Source organism: Rissa tridactyla, chromosome 2 (genome assembly GCF_028500815.1).
Source record: "Rissa tridactyla isolate bRisTri1 chromosome 2, bRisTri1.patW.cur.20221130, whole genome shotgun sequence".
Lineage (NCBI taxonomy): Eukaryota > Metazoa > Chordata > Aves > Charadriiformes > Laridae > Rissa > Rissa tridactyla.
In genome coordinates this window covers 51,603,838-51,621,824 of record NC_071467.1, presented here as the reverse complement: position 1 = coordinate 51,621,824, position 17,987 = coordinate 51,603,838, and the positions used below count along the sequence as shown (strand labels likewise).

General features: G+C 41.1%; 1 protein-coding gene across 4 annotated transcripts in view; it reads right to left on the bottom strand.

Moving 5' to 3' along the window:
• Positions 1-17,987, bottom strand: part of TMEM241 (transmembrane protein 241) — a 57,998-nt gene that overhangs the window by 4,660 nt on the left and 35,351 nt on the right. For 2 of the 4 annotated variants that reach the window (XM_054190759.1, XM_054190760.1), the window contains exon 14: positions 12,868-16,027. The exons of the other annotated variants lie outside the window; for them this stretch is intronic. In XM_054190759.1, the coding sequence (XP_054046734.1) occupies positions 15,875-16,027 (153 nt within the window). In that variant the 3' untranslated portion in view covers positions 12,868-15,874. Of the gene's footprint in view, positions 1-12,867; positions 16,028-17,987 lie in introns of those variants that run through there. 4 annotated transcript variants of the gene reach the window in all.

Below are 17,987 nucleotides of genomic sequence, written 5' to 3'. Positions count from 1 at the left end.
GCACATGCAAAATACACTGCTCATTAGGCTGGGAAACCAATGGAGAAAATAGTACAATGGTCATGCATCGCAGTTGAATTTTAACTCTTACAGAAGCTGGAACACAGCAGAGGCAGGGCAGGGAACCAGAGCAGAGGGTCCCTTATCACACATCCCAGCTGGCCTGGCCTGGAAACCTGCTAGCTTTTATTTGCCGACAGCAGACTGGGGAGACCAGTCGGGTCCCAGGCTTGAAAAGCCTTATATTTCTGAGGAGAATGAGAGCTTGAAATGTGTTTGTGGGTGTAGAAAAGCCAAAAAAAAAAAAGAAGGATTAATGTGTGGTGTAAACAAAAACAATACAACTTCAGTAGGTTAATATTACAAATCTCTCATTACACCAAGGTGTCCTGGGCAGAGAAGCTGGGGGCAAATGGCTTTATATTTTCACGGTACTGATCCCAGAAACAGCTAGATCCCGACATACAATGGTTTGTAACGGATCCCTGCCCCAACAGCTACGGAGCTACCACATCTGCAGCCTGCGCGCAGTTTTTGTCATTTTGTTGCCAGATGGATAATGTAAAATGGAAAGAGTTCAGAGAACAGTGACAGAGTCATTAGATGGAGGGATTGATTTTCAGTCAACAGTTAGGATAAGCAATGCCTGTGGGAAAGGAAGACTTGGTAGTGATTTACAAATACTTGGGAAACACAAGCACTGAGGAATGAAAGCACAAAATTGCCCAAGGAAAAAGATGAAATTAAGAAACAAAACATTTAAACAATTATCAGCTAAGATTTCCTAATAGTTGTTTGTCTGGTTGACTCCCAGGGGAGACAGCAGAAACTTCATTCCATGATCTATTACGTGTTAAAACACTACTACACGTGCGGTAGGGAAGCAAATGCCGTTTTAGAGTAGACTCTGTGCACCAGACCTTGTGCTAAGTCTGTTAATCAATACCCACTACATTTGTTACGGCTGCATGGTAAAAGGCAGGGTTCTGAATCTGCCTGGAGCGTAATCGGTGCAGGATCACAAGCAGCAGAGATGAGATGGTTGTACATCACTTCTCCAGCTCCACTCCAAGAGGTAGCCGGAGAGGGGATGATAGATGATCTCTAGAGGTCCCTTCCATTCTGTATCCCTAATCTAAAGCTGGCAGTGAGACCACACAATGGCAGTGAGCACCACAGCAGTGATGCTCGACAGGGACTGTATAGTGAGTGCCTCCTCTGGACTATTTGGGGATGTTCTCTACTTCAGGGAGATACAGGCATGCAGAAGATGTCTTTTTTTTTCCCTAGACATTACCATAAATCACACCCTGACTGTTCTCTATTTGCCTATAGCATAGGCACCTTGCAGCAGGAATGAGGCAGGAGAATGGACTTGATCCATGAAGGATACCATGAGACTGCAGATCCACTCCATTCCTGCACAGTAATCAAATCACTGGTATCCATACAACCACAGACATACAGAACCACAGAATCACAGAAAGACAGGGGTTGGAAGGGACCTCTGGAGATCATCTAGTCCAACCCCCCTGCCAGAGCAGGGTCACCCAGAGCAGGCGGCACAGGAACGCATCCAGGCAGGTTTTGAACGTCTCCAGAGTTGGAGACTCCACCACCTCTCTGGGCAGCCTGTTCCAGTGCTCTGCCACCCTCAAAGTAAAGAAGTTCCTCCTCATGTTGAGATGGAACTTCCTATGCTCAAGTTTGTGCCCACTACCTCTTGTCCTGTCACTGGGCACCACTGAAAAGAGCCTGGCCCCATCCTCCTGACACCCACCCTTTAAGTATTTATAAGCATATACCTCTTGACACGAACTATTCATTCGACTTAAGTTATTTGCACACTGCCTACAACAGTGGCGTATAACATGGGCAATACTCTAAAGCCCAAAGCTAACATAAAAAATGAGCTCCCAGCCCAGGGGAAAATCAAAGATACATAATAGCTCTGCCCCTAGAGCCTTGTCTGTATACATACAAGCAAACATATGACTAAACAGATGCACCCAAAAGAGACTGACAGAGGAGAAGGACAAGTCACAAACTGAGAGTTATTCTTCAAAACTGAAGAAGATGATATTGCAACTGTCTACATTCAGGTCACACGTTCAGGTCTCATAGTCATTTGCTGCCAGAGGGAGCTGACACCTACTCCAAGCAGCGGAAGTTAATCATTCAGCAGCTGAATCTTTCATGCACTTTACCTAAATGCAGCTCCTGGGCTGGATATCCGTCAGTTCAAATGCAGCTCTCTGAAATACATCCATATCTTGTTCTAGCAGACTGGATTCTCCCCTTACACACCTTGCAGCAGCTGCACTGACCTACAAGGAACTATTTCTGATTCACATCAGCATGAATGATTGCAGAATTAACTGCACTGAGCTTATTTTAGGCTAATACTAGTTTTACATAAAAATATACTATATTCATTACCAAGCATGTTAAACAGGAACTACTGAAGGATGGTAGCTGTGGTATCTACAGACCATTCTTTTCTTTAAGCTGTTCTCCTGAAAGAAACTGAAGTGCTGTATTTGAGAAGTGACACAAGTTAAAGTTGTGTCACCCAGTCCCTTGTACAGTCCTGTTTATTAGAAACTTGAGAAGAGGCCAACAGCAGAGAAAAAGGCATTTAAGAACCCTCCAAAAACAAGCCTTATCAAAAACAATACACCATTCTACTGCCATCATCCCAAACCTCTGCAAAAATGCAGGCCGTAGCCTTTTGGACTATTACAGCGGAACACTGCTGTATTTTTGAAAAAATTATGTAAGAGTCTGTCAGTGCCAAACAGAAACAAAATGTGGGTTGGAAGAGCACATGAAGTAAGCGTGTGTAAGGAAAAAAAACGCAAAACAAAACAAAAGGAAAACACATTGCTAAAATGTCCACCTTTGATTGTTTATCTAAAAGAGGAACACATTCAAAAATGAAAAAAACAAGTTTTCAGCGAAGCTAACCATATAATTTGTTCCAAGGGAAGAATCTAAAGTCTAGGGACATAGTTCAGAAGGTAATTTTCCTTCAAGTATATTTCAGCATTTAAAAACCCACCTACACTGATGTTCTGAATGTCCTTTAAAAAAACAAAACCACAATGCACTAAATGCAGTAATCTCTCTTTCTTCTCTTTAAAGGTCACAGTTGTCCTCCTAGGCATTCAGATGCCTTACGAAAAAGAATGAGCTTGCAAGACAAAATAAAGCAATTAAAAGGGCAATCTAAAGTAAATTATTTCCAAATACATTTCGGTGCTGAATCTTTAAAACTAGGAGGTGGAAAAGAAAGTTTTAATTAGCTATAACTAGTGTATTTTGAACAAAGGTCCCCAAGATTCTGACACATGATCACTAATTCCACCGAAAGATGGAGACTGGATGGTTGAACCCCAACAATTTTAGAAACGGGAATAGCTCCATGGACTCTGCCTACTTACTTGCTTAAAGGAACCGTGACTAGGCAGTACTGCAAAAGCTATTTTAAAAAACATTCATACCGTGAACATTTCTACAGAATTCTGACACAGCTTTCAGTGATTAGGAAAAAAATCCAAGTGTAGCATCGTTTAACAAAACATTTCCATGTGAGCTGAAATCATTCCTGAGAAATTATTTCAAATGCTTCCATGCACACACAAAAAAAAATGGGGGGGAAAAAAGATTGTTTCTTAAAATAATCACTCTAAATTTAATGTGTCACTCCATTTTACTGTGGAAACAAGACCCATTTAAAGGAATACTTTATTAACACCTATTTGCCTTGATGTCAACTATTTCTATAGTTCCAGTCACTGAGTTATTTACAAGTACTTTTATAAATAAACAAAAATCTTGGCATTTCAGACTGTGTTTGTTATCTCAATCAAAAACAGTGCTAGCTCTTCACAATATGTATCAGCATTCAAGGAAATAAGTGTATCCTTGAGATGGATACTTACCTGGGATGAGGTCTGTGCATAAGAGGAGAGACAGCTGACCTCCTCCACTTATGCCCACAAGGACACAACTTGCAGAAATTCATCAGCCTGGCCCAACTTGCCCTCGATGAAATGGCTTGTGTGGTATTGCAGATGATAGCCTGTGAGAGCTAGGACTGCAGATCCCATCGGGAAGGAGAAGAAAGAAGATTAAAGCAGCATCACCTCAAGCACAGGGAGAATGCTGCAGGATTGCTGGAACAAAGATTGGGCCTGAATAGTCAGACAATGAAACAGAACAAATGGGACTTCTTTACACAGCTACTCTAGTAGAGGGAATGAACGAGAACCAGGAAAGAAAACAGAGGACAACCCAGCCCCAGTGCCTGGATTGTGCCACAGAGAAGGGTCTTAAAACAGCAGCCCTTTTACAAGTTTGTACCAGAAGTGGGGTTGGACCCACCTAGAAAGCGTGGGACAGCAGAGAAATACAGACTCATTCGTCAGCTTACAACCTGGTCCCTAAAGAGGGAAACAGAGCTTGTGAGATCCCTGTTCCAGTTTCTAAATAGGAGTAACGTATTTCAAGAAGATTTAGTGATAGGAAAGACTTGCTCTTTGTAAACACTGCAAGACAAAGAGCTGAGGCTGAACTCATTGTACCTAATGACCACGGACATGTGAAAGCTCCAGGGTTTGTGCATCAGAGAAAACATGGCCATCAAAGATAACTCATCAGAAGTTGGTAAATCATCAACTATGGTGAAGTTTTAAGGAAGGATCATGAGGAATCACTTAGGAGGAAAAAGGTCTGTGTCTCTTTAGTGGTGAAATACCTGTCTGAAAGGCTGAGCTTGGGGTAGGGCTCCAGAGTATTAATCCACAAGAAGTGGGACAGTCAGAGGCTTCCCAGATTCGGTTCGCCACAAAAAAAAAGGGTGAAAATCTCAGGCATTTCCATTATTCTGGGAACCAAAGACAGGCCCGGATGCCATGCAGCATCCTGCACACTGCTTACATCGTCATTTACATTTAACAAGCTGCTCTGAAGGACAACACAGTGTCCAACTTCAGGATCCAAAGAGAAGAAGGGAGTCGATTCCACGGGTCCAGAGTTTGCTCATTATCAGGCTGAATTACCAGCAACAAGATCAACGATGACATCATTGAAATGCTTGGTAGCAGACTAAGATTCATAAAGCAGAAATATCCTAATGTGCGGAAGAACAAAACAGTAGGAACAAATCCAGCACGTAAAATCATCCTTGCACAGGCAAAAAGGAGGAATAGGAAAGAATGTGCTCTCATGCATCTGCATTTGTAAATCTGCTTTAGTGATTCACAAGTGGAGGGAGGCACCATTACCACTAGTTTTAAAGAGTTCCCAAGGACCTTAGGTAGACAGACTGTTACACAACTCATGACATGAATGATCCCCTCCTTTCTCCTAATCACATTATGGTCAGACAAGAAAAAATGCTCAGAAGAGAAGGCAAAATTTGTTTCATAAAAGTTGTTTTTAAAAAATCAGACAAAAAATAGAAATTAATTTAGAATTAGAAATTAGTTTTATAGATAATGAAGTAAAAAATAAAGACTGGAGAATTCTTTGCTGGAGGACCTTAAGAACAGGCAAGATCACTGCTGAGCCTGCTTCCCTATTAGATCTATTTCTTGACCACATAACATCAGAAAATTCTAGTAAGTCTGACATGTGGCGTGAAGACGGGAGATGGCAGTAGCATTCCTAAGGGTTCCCGGTCCTTGACAAAGCAGAAACTTGGATCCTGGGAGATACAGAAATGTGGGACTCTGCATTCTTTGCAGCCTTGCCTTCTCCCCTGACCAGCTGTGGTTTTGCCGTAGCCTCTGCTGTGCCAGTTCTCGATCACTTCAAACCAGCCAGCACTGGCTGGATAAATGTGTCATTCTTGACCAAGCTATCACTGGTCCCTTCCACCTCTGACTTTGCAATTACTTTAGAGAAACATTTTCAAGCTGCAAGAGCCAGCTGTATATTTTAAGTATCAAGCATTTCTGAGGTGTTCAGGAACATGTTGTTTATACAGCCAAGAACAAGGATGAGGACATTTTCAAAATTTAGATTCCAGTTTAATCTTCCTATCTGGAATGGAAAGATATGGGGGATTTAGTCCAGACATGACCATGATTTGTTAATATTACAATTATACTTGTACATACCATATAAAAAGTATGTTTCCTCCGATTCACTGTTAAACTGCTAGAAAGTTAAATGTCATAGTTCTTGCTGTAAGTGAACACAGAATACTTTACAAAAGTTTTCCTTCGTTTGTGTACACAGAGCCAATCCTTGTAAACTCACTTCCCCAAACTGCCGAAACCTCTGTCCTTACAAAAACGCGTATTTTTTCCAAAGACAGTGTTTTGAAATGGCTCATCAAGTTCACTCACTGTGCAAAATAAATCATTCTATTTATCATCAGGTCATCTTCTCAAAACATCAGGAAAAAGCTTCTGATATACATAACCTTTGTTTTCATTCTGCTGGTGGAATTAAAGCAATGTCAAGCTTTTTATAGACATAATATTTGTTTTGTCCCTCTTCTGCATGTTTTAACCAGCTGCTAAGATAATAATCAAAAATCGTCAGGGAAATGGATCACTGTTGGTGCCACCAAAAGCTGAAATCCAGTACTACCAAAAAGGCAAAAATTACATCAGGCAAACATCAGCAACAACATACACTCTTCTGTTTCTTGAGGGAGAGCCACTGAAATACCTTCCCAAATTTCAGAGTTACATCTCGTTTGTATGTACATCTATTTGACAGTAAGTGTATGTACATGCGTGCACACAAATATAAAATGCTATGTCAGGTATAGAGATCTAGCAAAAATGAAACAAAAAAGCTTAAGAACAGGTTAAAAGGAACAGTTAATATTTTAATGCCATCTTCTGTGTTCATTAATTCACATGAATTTGCTGAGCTGTTAACACTCTCCCTCCTTGTTTACATACGCTTTTCATCTCAGTTGGACTACAAGCCATTTCCATCTAGCTTTCCTCTGCTTTGCTGCATCCAAAGTTAAGGCAACCAAACACTGCCAGATGGGCAACTTCTCTGCACCTTCGCAAGAATACTTTGATTCAGAGAGATCCAGCAGCTACTGAAACAGATGAACAAGGCATTGACTGGGACAGCCAAATACACAGAAGAACACCGAGGGATCTGGATCGCCCCTGTCTAAACCTTGACTGAAGTGGTGCAGCGTGTACTGACAAGCCTTTTTGAAATAACCCAGACTTGAGATCTTCCTACAGCAGGTGCTGACTGTGAAGTTTCACAAAGTCAGCAATGAGCAAGGAGAAGCACCAATGACCACCAGTACGCACACCAATTGTGGAAGGCTGGTACAGGCACTGGAAACCTGCCACAAGTGGGCAGCAAAAATCCCAGCTGAAGATGGCAAACATGGTACACCATCCTTCCTCGCAAGAAAGAGGACTTCGAACTAAAGTCAAGTACAACCGGACTGCTTGTGAATAGGGCAGGAGAAAATGCCCTACTCGAGAAAACATGGAAAAAAATGAATATACTGCTTTCTTTCCACGGTCATCAGTCAAAATAAAGCACCATTAACAGCTGCAGACACTGTGTACAGAAGATATTCCCAGTCCTGCACAGTACCTGAATTAATAGTGCATGCAGAACCAGACCAAAATCAAACAAGCATTAACTGTTTAATTTCAGGTCAGCTTTGGGGATGATCTATCACAGAAATAAAAACTTCCCTGGAAGCTTACAAACATATTGCCTATTGCAATGAAAAGGCTTTCCATGCAATCTGGATCATTTCTAGAAGTTTGAAGGCTCATTTAAACCAACTTTAAAGCGTCAAAGCCAATCTCTGGTTAAAAGAGGTAGAGCAAATGGGGGCAAAAATCCTCCAACTAACCCTCCTGTAGAGCCTCCTTCCCCTAGATATTGATTCAGACGTATTAATCAATACATTAAAAGGACCTGTGAGAGTTTTCAACTTTGTTCTGAGGGTCTGTTGTTACCAATTAAAAGGAAATGCAAAACATACTGCTTAACCTAACAGCTCCAGGTGATAACACAGGCCCCTGAAGGAGCAGACAGAGAAGGATTTTAAGCAGAGACACAGCTTTTTCCGAAGAAAAATAATGAAGCTTTAGGCTTAAACCAACAAAATAATGGCTACTCCCAATGGAAACAGCAATGCTGTGATCCTGCCTGAAAAGCTGAGCAGCCCAAACAAGGGAAAGAAACAATCCAAAGTGAAATACATTGGAGAAAGGGGTAAAGCAAAACAGGGTTTGCTCTCAATTCCGCTCATCAGTTTAAAGCTAACTTGAGCATGTCCACTGCCATCACCCTCACAGCCTGACCAAAGTGCAGACGTGCCCTAAGGGTTTTTGTTTCCTGACAGACTTAACTGGAGACTGTCAGGCTATGAATTCAGTAGACAGCGCAATGAGTTTGTGCTTTACAGCATACTTAGGTGCGCACTGCTCTCAGGTGGACTCTGCTCAGCTCTCCTGAAGGAAGAAAACCCTTTAATCCTCCCCGACACACACCCTTGATCAAGAGGTGCATGGGCCTGGGCAGCGTTGATGCTTAAACAGTAAGTGATGCTGGCACCATGGCAACAGTGGCACCATGGCAACGGTGACAGTCAGTAACTTCATGACCCACACAGCTTTGATCCAGCCACACAGAAGTTTTTACCAGCTGTTGTAAAATTCTTTGAGATCCTTTATTTCTATTTGCCTAAATGCCTGCACAGATCTCCAGCTTCGCTAAAGCACATTTTTCTTGAAGGAGGTTTGGGTCACTTTCTTCTGCCCTTCCCTTATGTTTTATTTCTCTTTACTTTTTTGACGATTATTAAAACAATAATGGTAAATTCCAGGGGGTTCTTTAAGAACACATTTAGTTCTGTGTATTGTGACTCAATAGCAGCCAGTGCTTAAACTTGCCCTGACAGTCAAATGGCTAATGATAACGGTAAAACTTAGTTCTAGTTCAAATGAATCTATCTGGTTTTCATAGCAATTAACTTCTGAGCCAGCTTAAAATCAGCTACTCGCTGGATTTAAAACATAAAACATACTTAAAAAGAGGGGGAGGGTAGACCAAATGACACACACAGTCAACAATCTGCCCTCTAAAATGTTTTCAGAACAGAAGCAGTATAAATGTTTACCTCTAGCAAAATCATCAGGTTTTTTAAATTTTTTGGTTTTGTTTTTGTTTTTTTACCTTAACAATAACCCAAACTATAATCTCTGCATCACAGAGGAGTATTTCTATGTATCAGCTTTTCAGTTGCTATAAGAAAGCAGACTTCTTAATTATCCCTAGTATGCTTTTAAAGGGCAGACAATCCTCTGCATTTCTATGCCTGGATAGTAATATACAGTTCCAGTATTTAGAGAGTTAGGTATCCATCCTCTACTTTCTATTGCATTTAGGAAGATTCTTCTCAGTGCTGTTGTTTGTACATTCTTTTTGTTTCCAGGATGTGATGACCAATGCAACCAAGACACTGATCCTGCAAGTGCAAGATTGAAGCAATAGGTGGTTGTATCAGCTTCCTTGAAGTCATTCAGCACCCTGTTTTATCAGATTAATACATTGTCAAGGACTGATGTATAATCCTTTCAGATTAATGTGCTACAGTAACTATCTTTTAATACTGAGCATCATGTGAATGCCAAAAAGAACTGCTGAATTGTTGTCTAACTTCATTATTCTCTTATTCCTCATAAGACAAAGGGGTGACCAAACTATTGTTCTTGCACCGTATGCGTCTCATTAGCAGTTTGGCTGCAGGAGAAAACGAGCCATTAGGGGATACTGAAGCTGCGGTTACTAGGTCATTCTGGAACCAGCTGTATGCCCAGCCCTGTCCTACAATGCAGAAAGGGTTCAAAAAAGCCCTTCTGGCTCCTGCCTCTGAAACACTTCTAGAGAACCGTCTGCCTTCACCTCTTTAGGGTACACGGTACCTGTCTCACGGCTCTCAGCCATACAAAGATTTAATGTATAGCTACTGGGTAGTCTTTCTGATTCTTGGCAATACCTTAATTTCCTTGGTTCTGCACTGTCTGTTTCTTTCTTTTAAGCCTTACAAGAACCACCTCAGAGAAAGACACAGCAATTCTTCTATGTTGCAGAGACACCTTACAATAGTTAAGTACAGAAAGTAAAGAAGGATATGTGGGTTACTGAGCGTAATTAATAGAATTCATGTAAGAAAATCATGGTCATATTTACAACGATCAGACATGAACAAGACAAGATCTTTCCTTTCAGAAAGGTCTACATCTATCAATGTAAACACATATATCTACATATGCATTCATATATATAAACACATACTGTATATAGCATAGAAATATATAAACATACATCATTGATGAGATAGGACTGACCTATTACAAGCACATCATAACTCATTTTGCTTTCCTACAAAAAGTGAAAGATATTCTGAGACTTTTAAAGAAAATCACAACTCTTTGCCCCTTGTAAAATACTAGGTTGGCTTGAAAATTACACTAGCTATTTCTTTTTGAACATCAGGTAGCCACTCCACCCTGCCTTCACTCAAACACAAACATCAGATTTTCTGTCGTAATAAAGAGAAAGCAAAAACATGAAGCATTTGCCCTCCACTACTGGAGATAACGGACAAAACATACGTTTCCCCTTCTTATGACGAATGAGAGGTAAAGTGCTACCAATCTTCAGCCTATAAAGTGTAGAGTGGTTACAGTACAGAGCTCAATTTTAACAGTGCCTCTGTTCATATTTAAATATTTCTCTTAAACGTGGCCACTGAAAATGTAATCCAGATACCGTAATTACTCTCAGTGTTCCAGTTCCGTTTTAAGGACGCAAAGGGAAAACCCTGCACAATTCATGTACATTCTCCCTGAAGCATGCTTTGCTGATATGGAAACACTATCAATCATGATTCAAACAGGTGTGCATACATGCACCACACTCATAGCATCTGTTCAGGTCAGTTCTGCAAATGAGAGGCACAATCCAGGCAGCTAAAGCTTTGTCAAGCAAGAACAGCAAAAGTCATTTAATGAGGGATACGAGAAGGCTTCTTTAGGCCAAATAACTTTGACTTTATTTGACTCTGGCAAAAAGTGCGTTGTCCATTCTTGCTGTTACAAGATTGACTGTTGATGCACATATAACTGAACAAAAGCTGAATTATATTTGTATTTCCAGGTTATACCAAATGCCCCCTGTTCCCTGTAAATGCTTCATGCATTATAATGCTTAATTGTACTTTTCCTCTGTCATTTCAGCCTGTTGAGGAGTCTCTTTTCCTGATGTGCTGCCCCAATACTGCAAAGGCCTTAAGCTGCTCCTGCCATTTAGTCTCTCCCCTGGAACCTCTGAGCTCAGAAGCTGACAGGGCAATGTGAGTCATCATCTTGTTCTTATTTTATGAATTGTTAAATATTCGTGTAATGGAGTTAAGTATTGGAACAGCAACAACAGCAGTGTTCAACCTATTATGATCATGGGCACCAGTCACTGAAACCTTTTGAGCAGATGTGAACCTGTAAAAAATCTACACCTCTCTATGCTTTTACTCAGTCAGTTCTCTCAGTATTATCTTCTGTTTGATGCCCTGAATTTTACTGGTCAGTAATATGGTATACTGTGTTAAAGAATTATTTTTTCTATTTGATTTGAAAAGCATTGCTTTTCAATTTGGGGAGCAGCCAGCTGTTTTAACACTCTGCTGCTGTAAAATACCACAATAAAATGCACTTCGTCTTATGTTACGTTCAGCAAGAGCTAGCCTTTTGGCATTCCAAGTTATTCTTCACCTCATCTAGCCCTTGTGAGATCATGAAATAGAGATTACCATAAAGAGACACAGAAGGCTGATAACCCGGACAGGATGATGATGCTTTTCATTGTCACACTTAAGCGGTGAATTTAACAGGCAAACTGACAGTTTGCTACATATATCTGGCACAAAAGGAGCTGGCTCCTTGGGAAGGACTGAGCTCAGCATCTGCCTATGTCTATCTTCCTCCAGAGGGCTAGATGCCAGTGGGTGGGCCAGCAGCCAGGTCAGGCAGGGACCGATACTATAACTGCCTTGCAGTATCAGGACCTCTGACGAAAGGTGGGAGAGGAGGCAATTCCAAACTCCACACGGTGGACCATGACCTCCCACAGCAGTGGCTCCGTGCTGGCTCAGCTGGCATCAAGGAGGAAAAAAAAGCTGGTTCCAGCAGGCAGAGTGTAAAGTTCCTGGCAGTTGGGGTCCATGAAGAAAAGGAAAATTGACTTGAGTTTCCTGGAGGCAGAATACACTGGCACTGTGGTGGAAGACAATATTTTTAAGCATAGACCGCTTAGTGGCTGTGATAATTCTGGAGCATTTAGCTACTTTATGTGCACCATTTCATAATTCTCAAAGTCCAAATTAACCAGGCTGATATTTTTAGCCCCTGTCAGTTTTTTCTCTCTCAAAGTGCAAGAGAATATGGTTCAAGGGACCATGACTTCTGGAAGAGAACTTCAACAGTGAGGAGAGTAAGGCAAAAAAAATGGGGCCAAAGGCAGATATGTTATGGGCTACATCAATGTGTTTCCATGCAACACAAGAACTGAATGTCTTTTCCAAAGTCAGCTGGACACTCAGTCCAAAGCCATGTGCTTGGCTGTTGCCCTATACCAGATAATACCTTCACAAAGCAGACCAGAAGACTGACAGAAGAAAATATCCCTTGAGCAACCTGGGAAGCCAACAGCGAACTTTTCCACATAGACATCAGTTAGGCGAACACCTACCCAGCTGTGCATTCCGACGCCACTTCCACAACTGGCTCAAATGACCCAGATGGGGACTGGCCCATTGTGCCAAGACTGATCATATCTGAAGTACCTTACTGTAGAGGGGGGTGCTGGGTAGGGTGCTTCACGCATTCTCAGCGACTGCTCTTTCCATGCTAGATTGCCCGAAGGTCTCAGGCTGAACGCTGCAGGCTGAGGCCATTGTCAGTTCAAGACCTGTGTGGTTTTGTGCTTCTTCAAACCTCTTCTTGCCCACAGTATATCTGCTACAAAAGAACAGATCCTATGCATGCTGCTTTACTTATACATTGAAAGCACAAATGCTGCTGAAAGCATTCAAGGATATTGTCAGAACCAATGAGGACAACTAGCTTAAGGGCAATATTTTAGTGAAAAGTAACATAATGTATTTTTCAACTGTTAAAATCTATAGAAACACCGGAAGTGCTTATATTCCTTGTCAACATTATCAGATGTAAAACATTTTTCTGTCATGACTAACTCAGAACTCAGATATCACTAGTATCAAAAATAGCATAGGAAACTTCGGGATGCGTAATTGAGTATTTTTTAAAAATCCATTAGCAGAAATAGCAAGTTTCCATCGATCTCTCTCCCGCATGACACTTACAGTTTTGGTATTTCTGTGCATGTATAAAGTCCATTTCCTATTGTATTTCCCATCTCACAACTCCTTTGGGAAAACCTAATTCATAAACAAATAATTCCCAGACCAGATAGCTAAATCTCCCTGCTGACCCCTTTCTGTACAACCCAACAATAACAACAGAGACACAGTCTCTGCATTGCCATTCTCTGGTGTGTTTATGCTGTTTTAGTAATGATGTAATGGAAAGAAATCAACATGCTATTATTATTATTATGCTAAGGACTGCAAGGAAGAATTGGTATTCTTTAAGGTTTTATTTTTCCATTCAAAAACAAAAGCCTTTCCAGGGCTTTCTAACCATTCACTGTCACAAAAGGTCAAAATATTCCATCAGAAACCTTAAGAAACGTGATACATGAAAAAATGTTTTTTAAAACATCAACACAGCTAATCCACTTTGAGCAACGCCTTTTATGAGCAATGTCACAAAGTTACACGCTTAGCCCTGTGGGCTCCAGCGGTCCATGTGTGTCCCATGCATGGGAAGACAGTGACAGAAGTGACTATAGCCTTTGGCCTCCCATTCCGTCAGAAAGGGTGGGGAAGACTCTGCAAGAAGACCCATTCCCCTCTGCCCCCTTAGGACAACCATCCATAACAACATGCATGGAGAGAGCTGGACTCTTCCTCTCCATGCTAGCCGTGGATATGATGAGAACAGCTCACTGTCATCTCCCAAAATTGTTTGAAGGCTATGCGATTTCCCTGAGCACCACACACTTCAGGGACGGGACATAAGCCATTCAGTCTGCCTCCCCCAGAGCCCTATGGTTGTTTGCTGACTTTTATCGAAAGTCAAAATCTAATCCTTAAACAGGTGTACAGATGGGATTGAGAAATAAATGCACTTAAGACTTTGCAAAGATTGGTTCTAAGTTGGGAAGGGAGAGGAAGAGAAAGACAGGGAGCCCCATTTCAGACAGCAGCAGCTCACTAACATGGGCAGTTTCTGAAGAAAGCAACCTGGAGTGCGACACCAAGTGCCTATCAGAGAGGTCAATGATCAGGCTCAAGATTTGTGAGGCAGTCATGGGTGACGTGGAAGTTTTTAAGAATCAAAAAAGCAGATAACAATCCTCAAAAGAACAGGGAAGCAGCAAGGGAGGAGAATGTGGCTACATTTGCTCATTTTTGGAAGCCTAGCATTAGCTAACTTTGAAACCTTCCATGTTCGTATGTTATATAGCGCATGGTTCTCCCATATAATTTTGGCATTTACATCAGCACATTAGCAACGGAAACGATTTCCAGAACAGTCCTCATTCTTTTGTTTTCTCTCTGTCACACTTATGATTCATCTCCCAGCCTGAGCTCTACAAATGTAAGTAACTCTGGGAGACCAAATAAAAACATGGAAGACTGCATATCTGTTATGCAGAGGAACCAATGAAGCTGCATCCTCTGCAATTCAACATTCTGTTAGATTTGACACAATCTACTTTTAAATTGTCATTTTCTACTGTCAAGTATATAGAGACGGTTTGTCAAAGTACCTTCCAAAGACACAATCCAAGCCAGCAGTTCTGCAGTTAGCTTTACGTTCAAGAGAATGACAATATCAAATGTAAGTGATGCGCATCATGATGGATAAAAAGAAACAAACTGATTCAGAGCATCTCTTAGGGTTCAATCTATCAATTAATGTCTGCTGAGACTGGATTTATTATATCGAGCACAGATGAAAATTGCGCTGCGATACTACCCCCAAGTTGCAACACAACTTTATGTACTTATTTGTTTGACCATGTTCTGCCCAAACGCTGTGTAGCTGCCATTTTCAGTGGATACAACGCCTCTTAATGTACATATGAAAATTTTCCATTACCTGGAGATTCAAAACCTCCAACAAGTCTCAGCTATTCTTACGAGACAGCTTCCTTAAATTGCATTAGTGCTCCTGGGAGCCTGTGACACTTTGCTTAGTGGTCATGTAGCACACAAAGGAGCTGTTATGGAGACTGATGTCTTCCCAACAATTATATGGTGTAATTAGTGTTGGACGCTACAACGTAACTATCAAGCTGTCGCCATGGAAACTACCCGAAAACCTATACTTTTAAGGTTTCAGCAACTGGACTTTTTTATAGACCCTTAAAATGCAGTTAAGAGCACACTGATTGCCTTATCTGCTTGTTAAGCTCAACAAAGAAACACATTTTCTTTTCCAAGGTATTTGCTTGGTCCCCGTAGTGACTCACAGGAATCAAATAGATGTGTCAAGAATAAATATACATATTTCATACAGTGAGGACCAACCACAAATCAATAAGGATTTTCACCATTTTTAATTATTTTTATGCATATGTGCATGCGAATCCACGTGCATAAGAGTACACAAGGTGCATAGATGGAAGAAGCTGACTTCTACTTTTATGAACTCCTTCTTGGCATACTTGAAAGCTTCAGGATCATGGAATCTCCCTCTCTTAGAGATGCACTTCAAACCACACTGGTGCCATGGAGAGAACATACCAGCAGAGTCTGGCCCGGTCCAGCACACAATTCTCCCTCTCTCCCAGGGCTTTGGCTTGCAGCTGCACAGTTTTTCCAGGTTGGGCAGATCTTGAGACAGCCTTGCAAGCAGTGCAGGATCTTTGCCGAATGAAAATGCACCGCGTTTATGGAACTCTAGTGGGAGTTTATGACATTTTTGCATAAAGCTTTATGAAGTCCAAGCCAAGAAAGCAATGTGATTTTCAGCCAAGAATCTCACTGTCGCTTTTGCCTGAGCACTGCAGCATGCAAAGAAGAGACTAGTTCAGTCTACAATATAACCAAGTGGGCAAGTGCCGGAAAACCAGAAACATTCTTGTTCTAGTTATGATATACATACAAATTTTTTAAACAGATTTTTTAATCCAGAACTCTCTCCCATTAGGGCAGAGATGAACAAGGAGAGCTATTTGCTTCAGAAGGTGCCAGTGGCAGGACTCTCTTTAAGTGGCACCTATTTCTGCCAGTAAACAGCCCTCAGCAGAAGCAAGGAACTGACATTCTGGACCAGAATATTTTATAGCACTTGCATGCTAAGCAGCAGTGAGAGAGGAATTAAGAGTTATACAAATAGAAGCACATGCTTTAGCAAAGGCTTTAAGACTGCAAAAATGTGGAAAAAACATGAATTTATTTTATTTCTCCTGGTTAGTTTGCCCCTGGAATTAAAGCAGATCAAATTCTCACGTGAAACACTATCTGTGAAGAGAGGTGCAGTGAGCATAACCAGGCTAGGAGCCCCAGAAGACTTGCAGTTGTGGCCTTTCCATTTTATGAGAAGGAGGAAAAAGAGAATTTCTGCTTTAATAAAAAACTTCAGTACTTTTCCAGTCTTTAAGAGGGATATCATCCATTTTGTCGCACTGACATGAAGATGGATCTAGTCTATCCATTCTCTTCACGACACCATGGGGACCAAAGCAGCAGATACACAGACACAAAATATAAAACCAAAGACTACAGGAGGCATTCTGAATAGTTGTTATATATTTTGGGTGAGGATTAAAACTGCTGGGGTATAAGTACAGTGGGCTACAGTTAGGTAAATAAGACCTACGGGTAAGATACTCTTTCAGACGTCCCTGCAAAAAGTACTTTCACAACGTCTGGCAGCCAGCATTAAACATAGGGTGACCTCGGGCAAACCCTTCTGAAGTTAACAAACAAGGAACCAAAGCAGCTGTCAGGTGATGCTTTTCTGTATCAGGGAGCCTTCAATGCTATTCAGATATCCTAGAGACTACATAATGGCGCATGGGATGGCCACATAGAAAAGAGCCGCATGCTCCTGACCAGATTAATCTAAATTTTCTTCGAATCAATAAATAAGAAAACCATCATAAAACTCAATGCAACTTGATTTCAGTTATCCAACTTCATTTCTTCAGAGGGGGGAGGAAGAAACAGAGAATCCCAAATCCACTTTCCACTGACCTTCCCATTTATTCTTCCTCTTTATTACAAGCTGCCTCAATAGGTTCCTGTCAGAAACAAGCTGAATTCCCTACTACAAGTTTATTGGGATAACACTAAACATGACACAGGAGTATGAATTCATGAGTAACCAGTATCTTGCTGAAGACATGTTCTGAAATACCATTTTCCCCTTCTATTCATGATTTGAATTATTTCTGCTGCTTAGCTTTTAGAGACAATACCAGGTTTCATCACCAGATATAGATTGGCAGCCTTAATCTAAACAAACTCACTGACAGCACTGTTAGAGTTCATTAGCGTTCTCACCAGATGCTTCTGTCTGTATATATGAGCATCTCCAGTTTTTCTTTCCAGTACATGACCCGTGATACTAGCACAGCTTTCAAATTAAAACAAGAAATCTCAGTATAGCTTCAAATCCTTGCTCTTCTGGGGATCAAATCTGTGCAAGGCTATGAAAAAGCATTGCATATTTCTTAGGCTTCTTAAAAGCATTTTTAGTTGTTTTACAGATCACTTTAGCAATTTTTTGGCATTTCTCACAAATCTACACAGATATGACTAACACACACACCATTTGTTTTCACAGCAAAAGTGCAGAGAGCATTTGTCACTATAAATA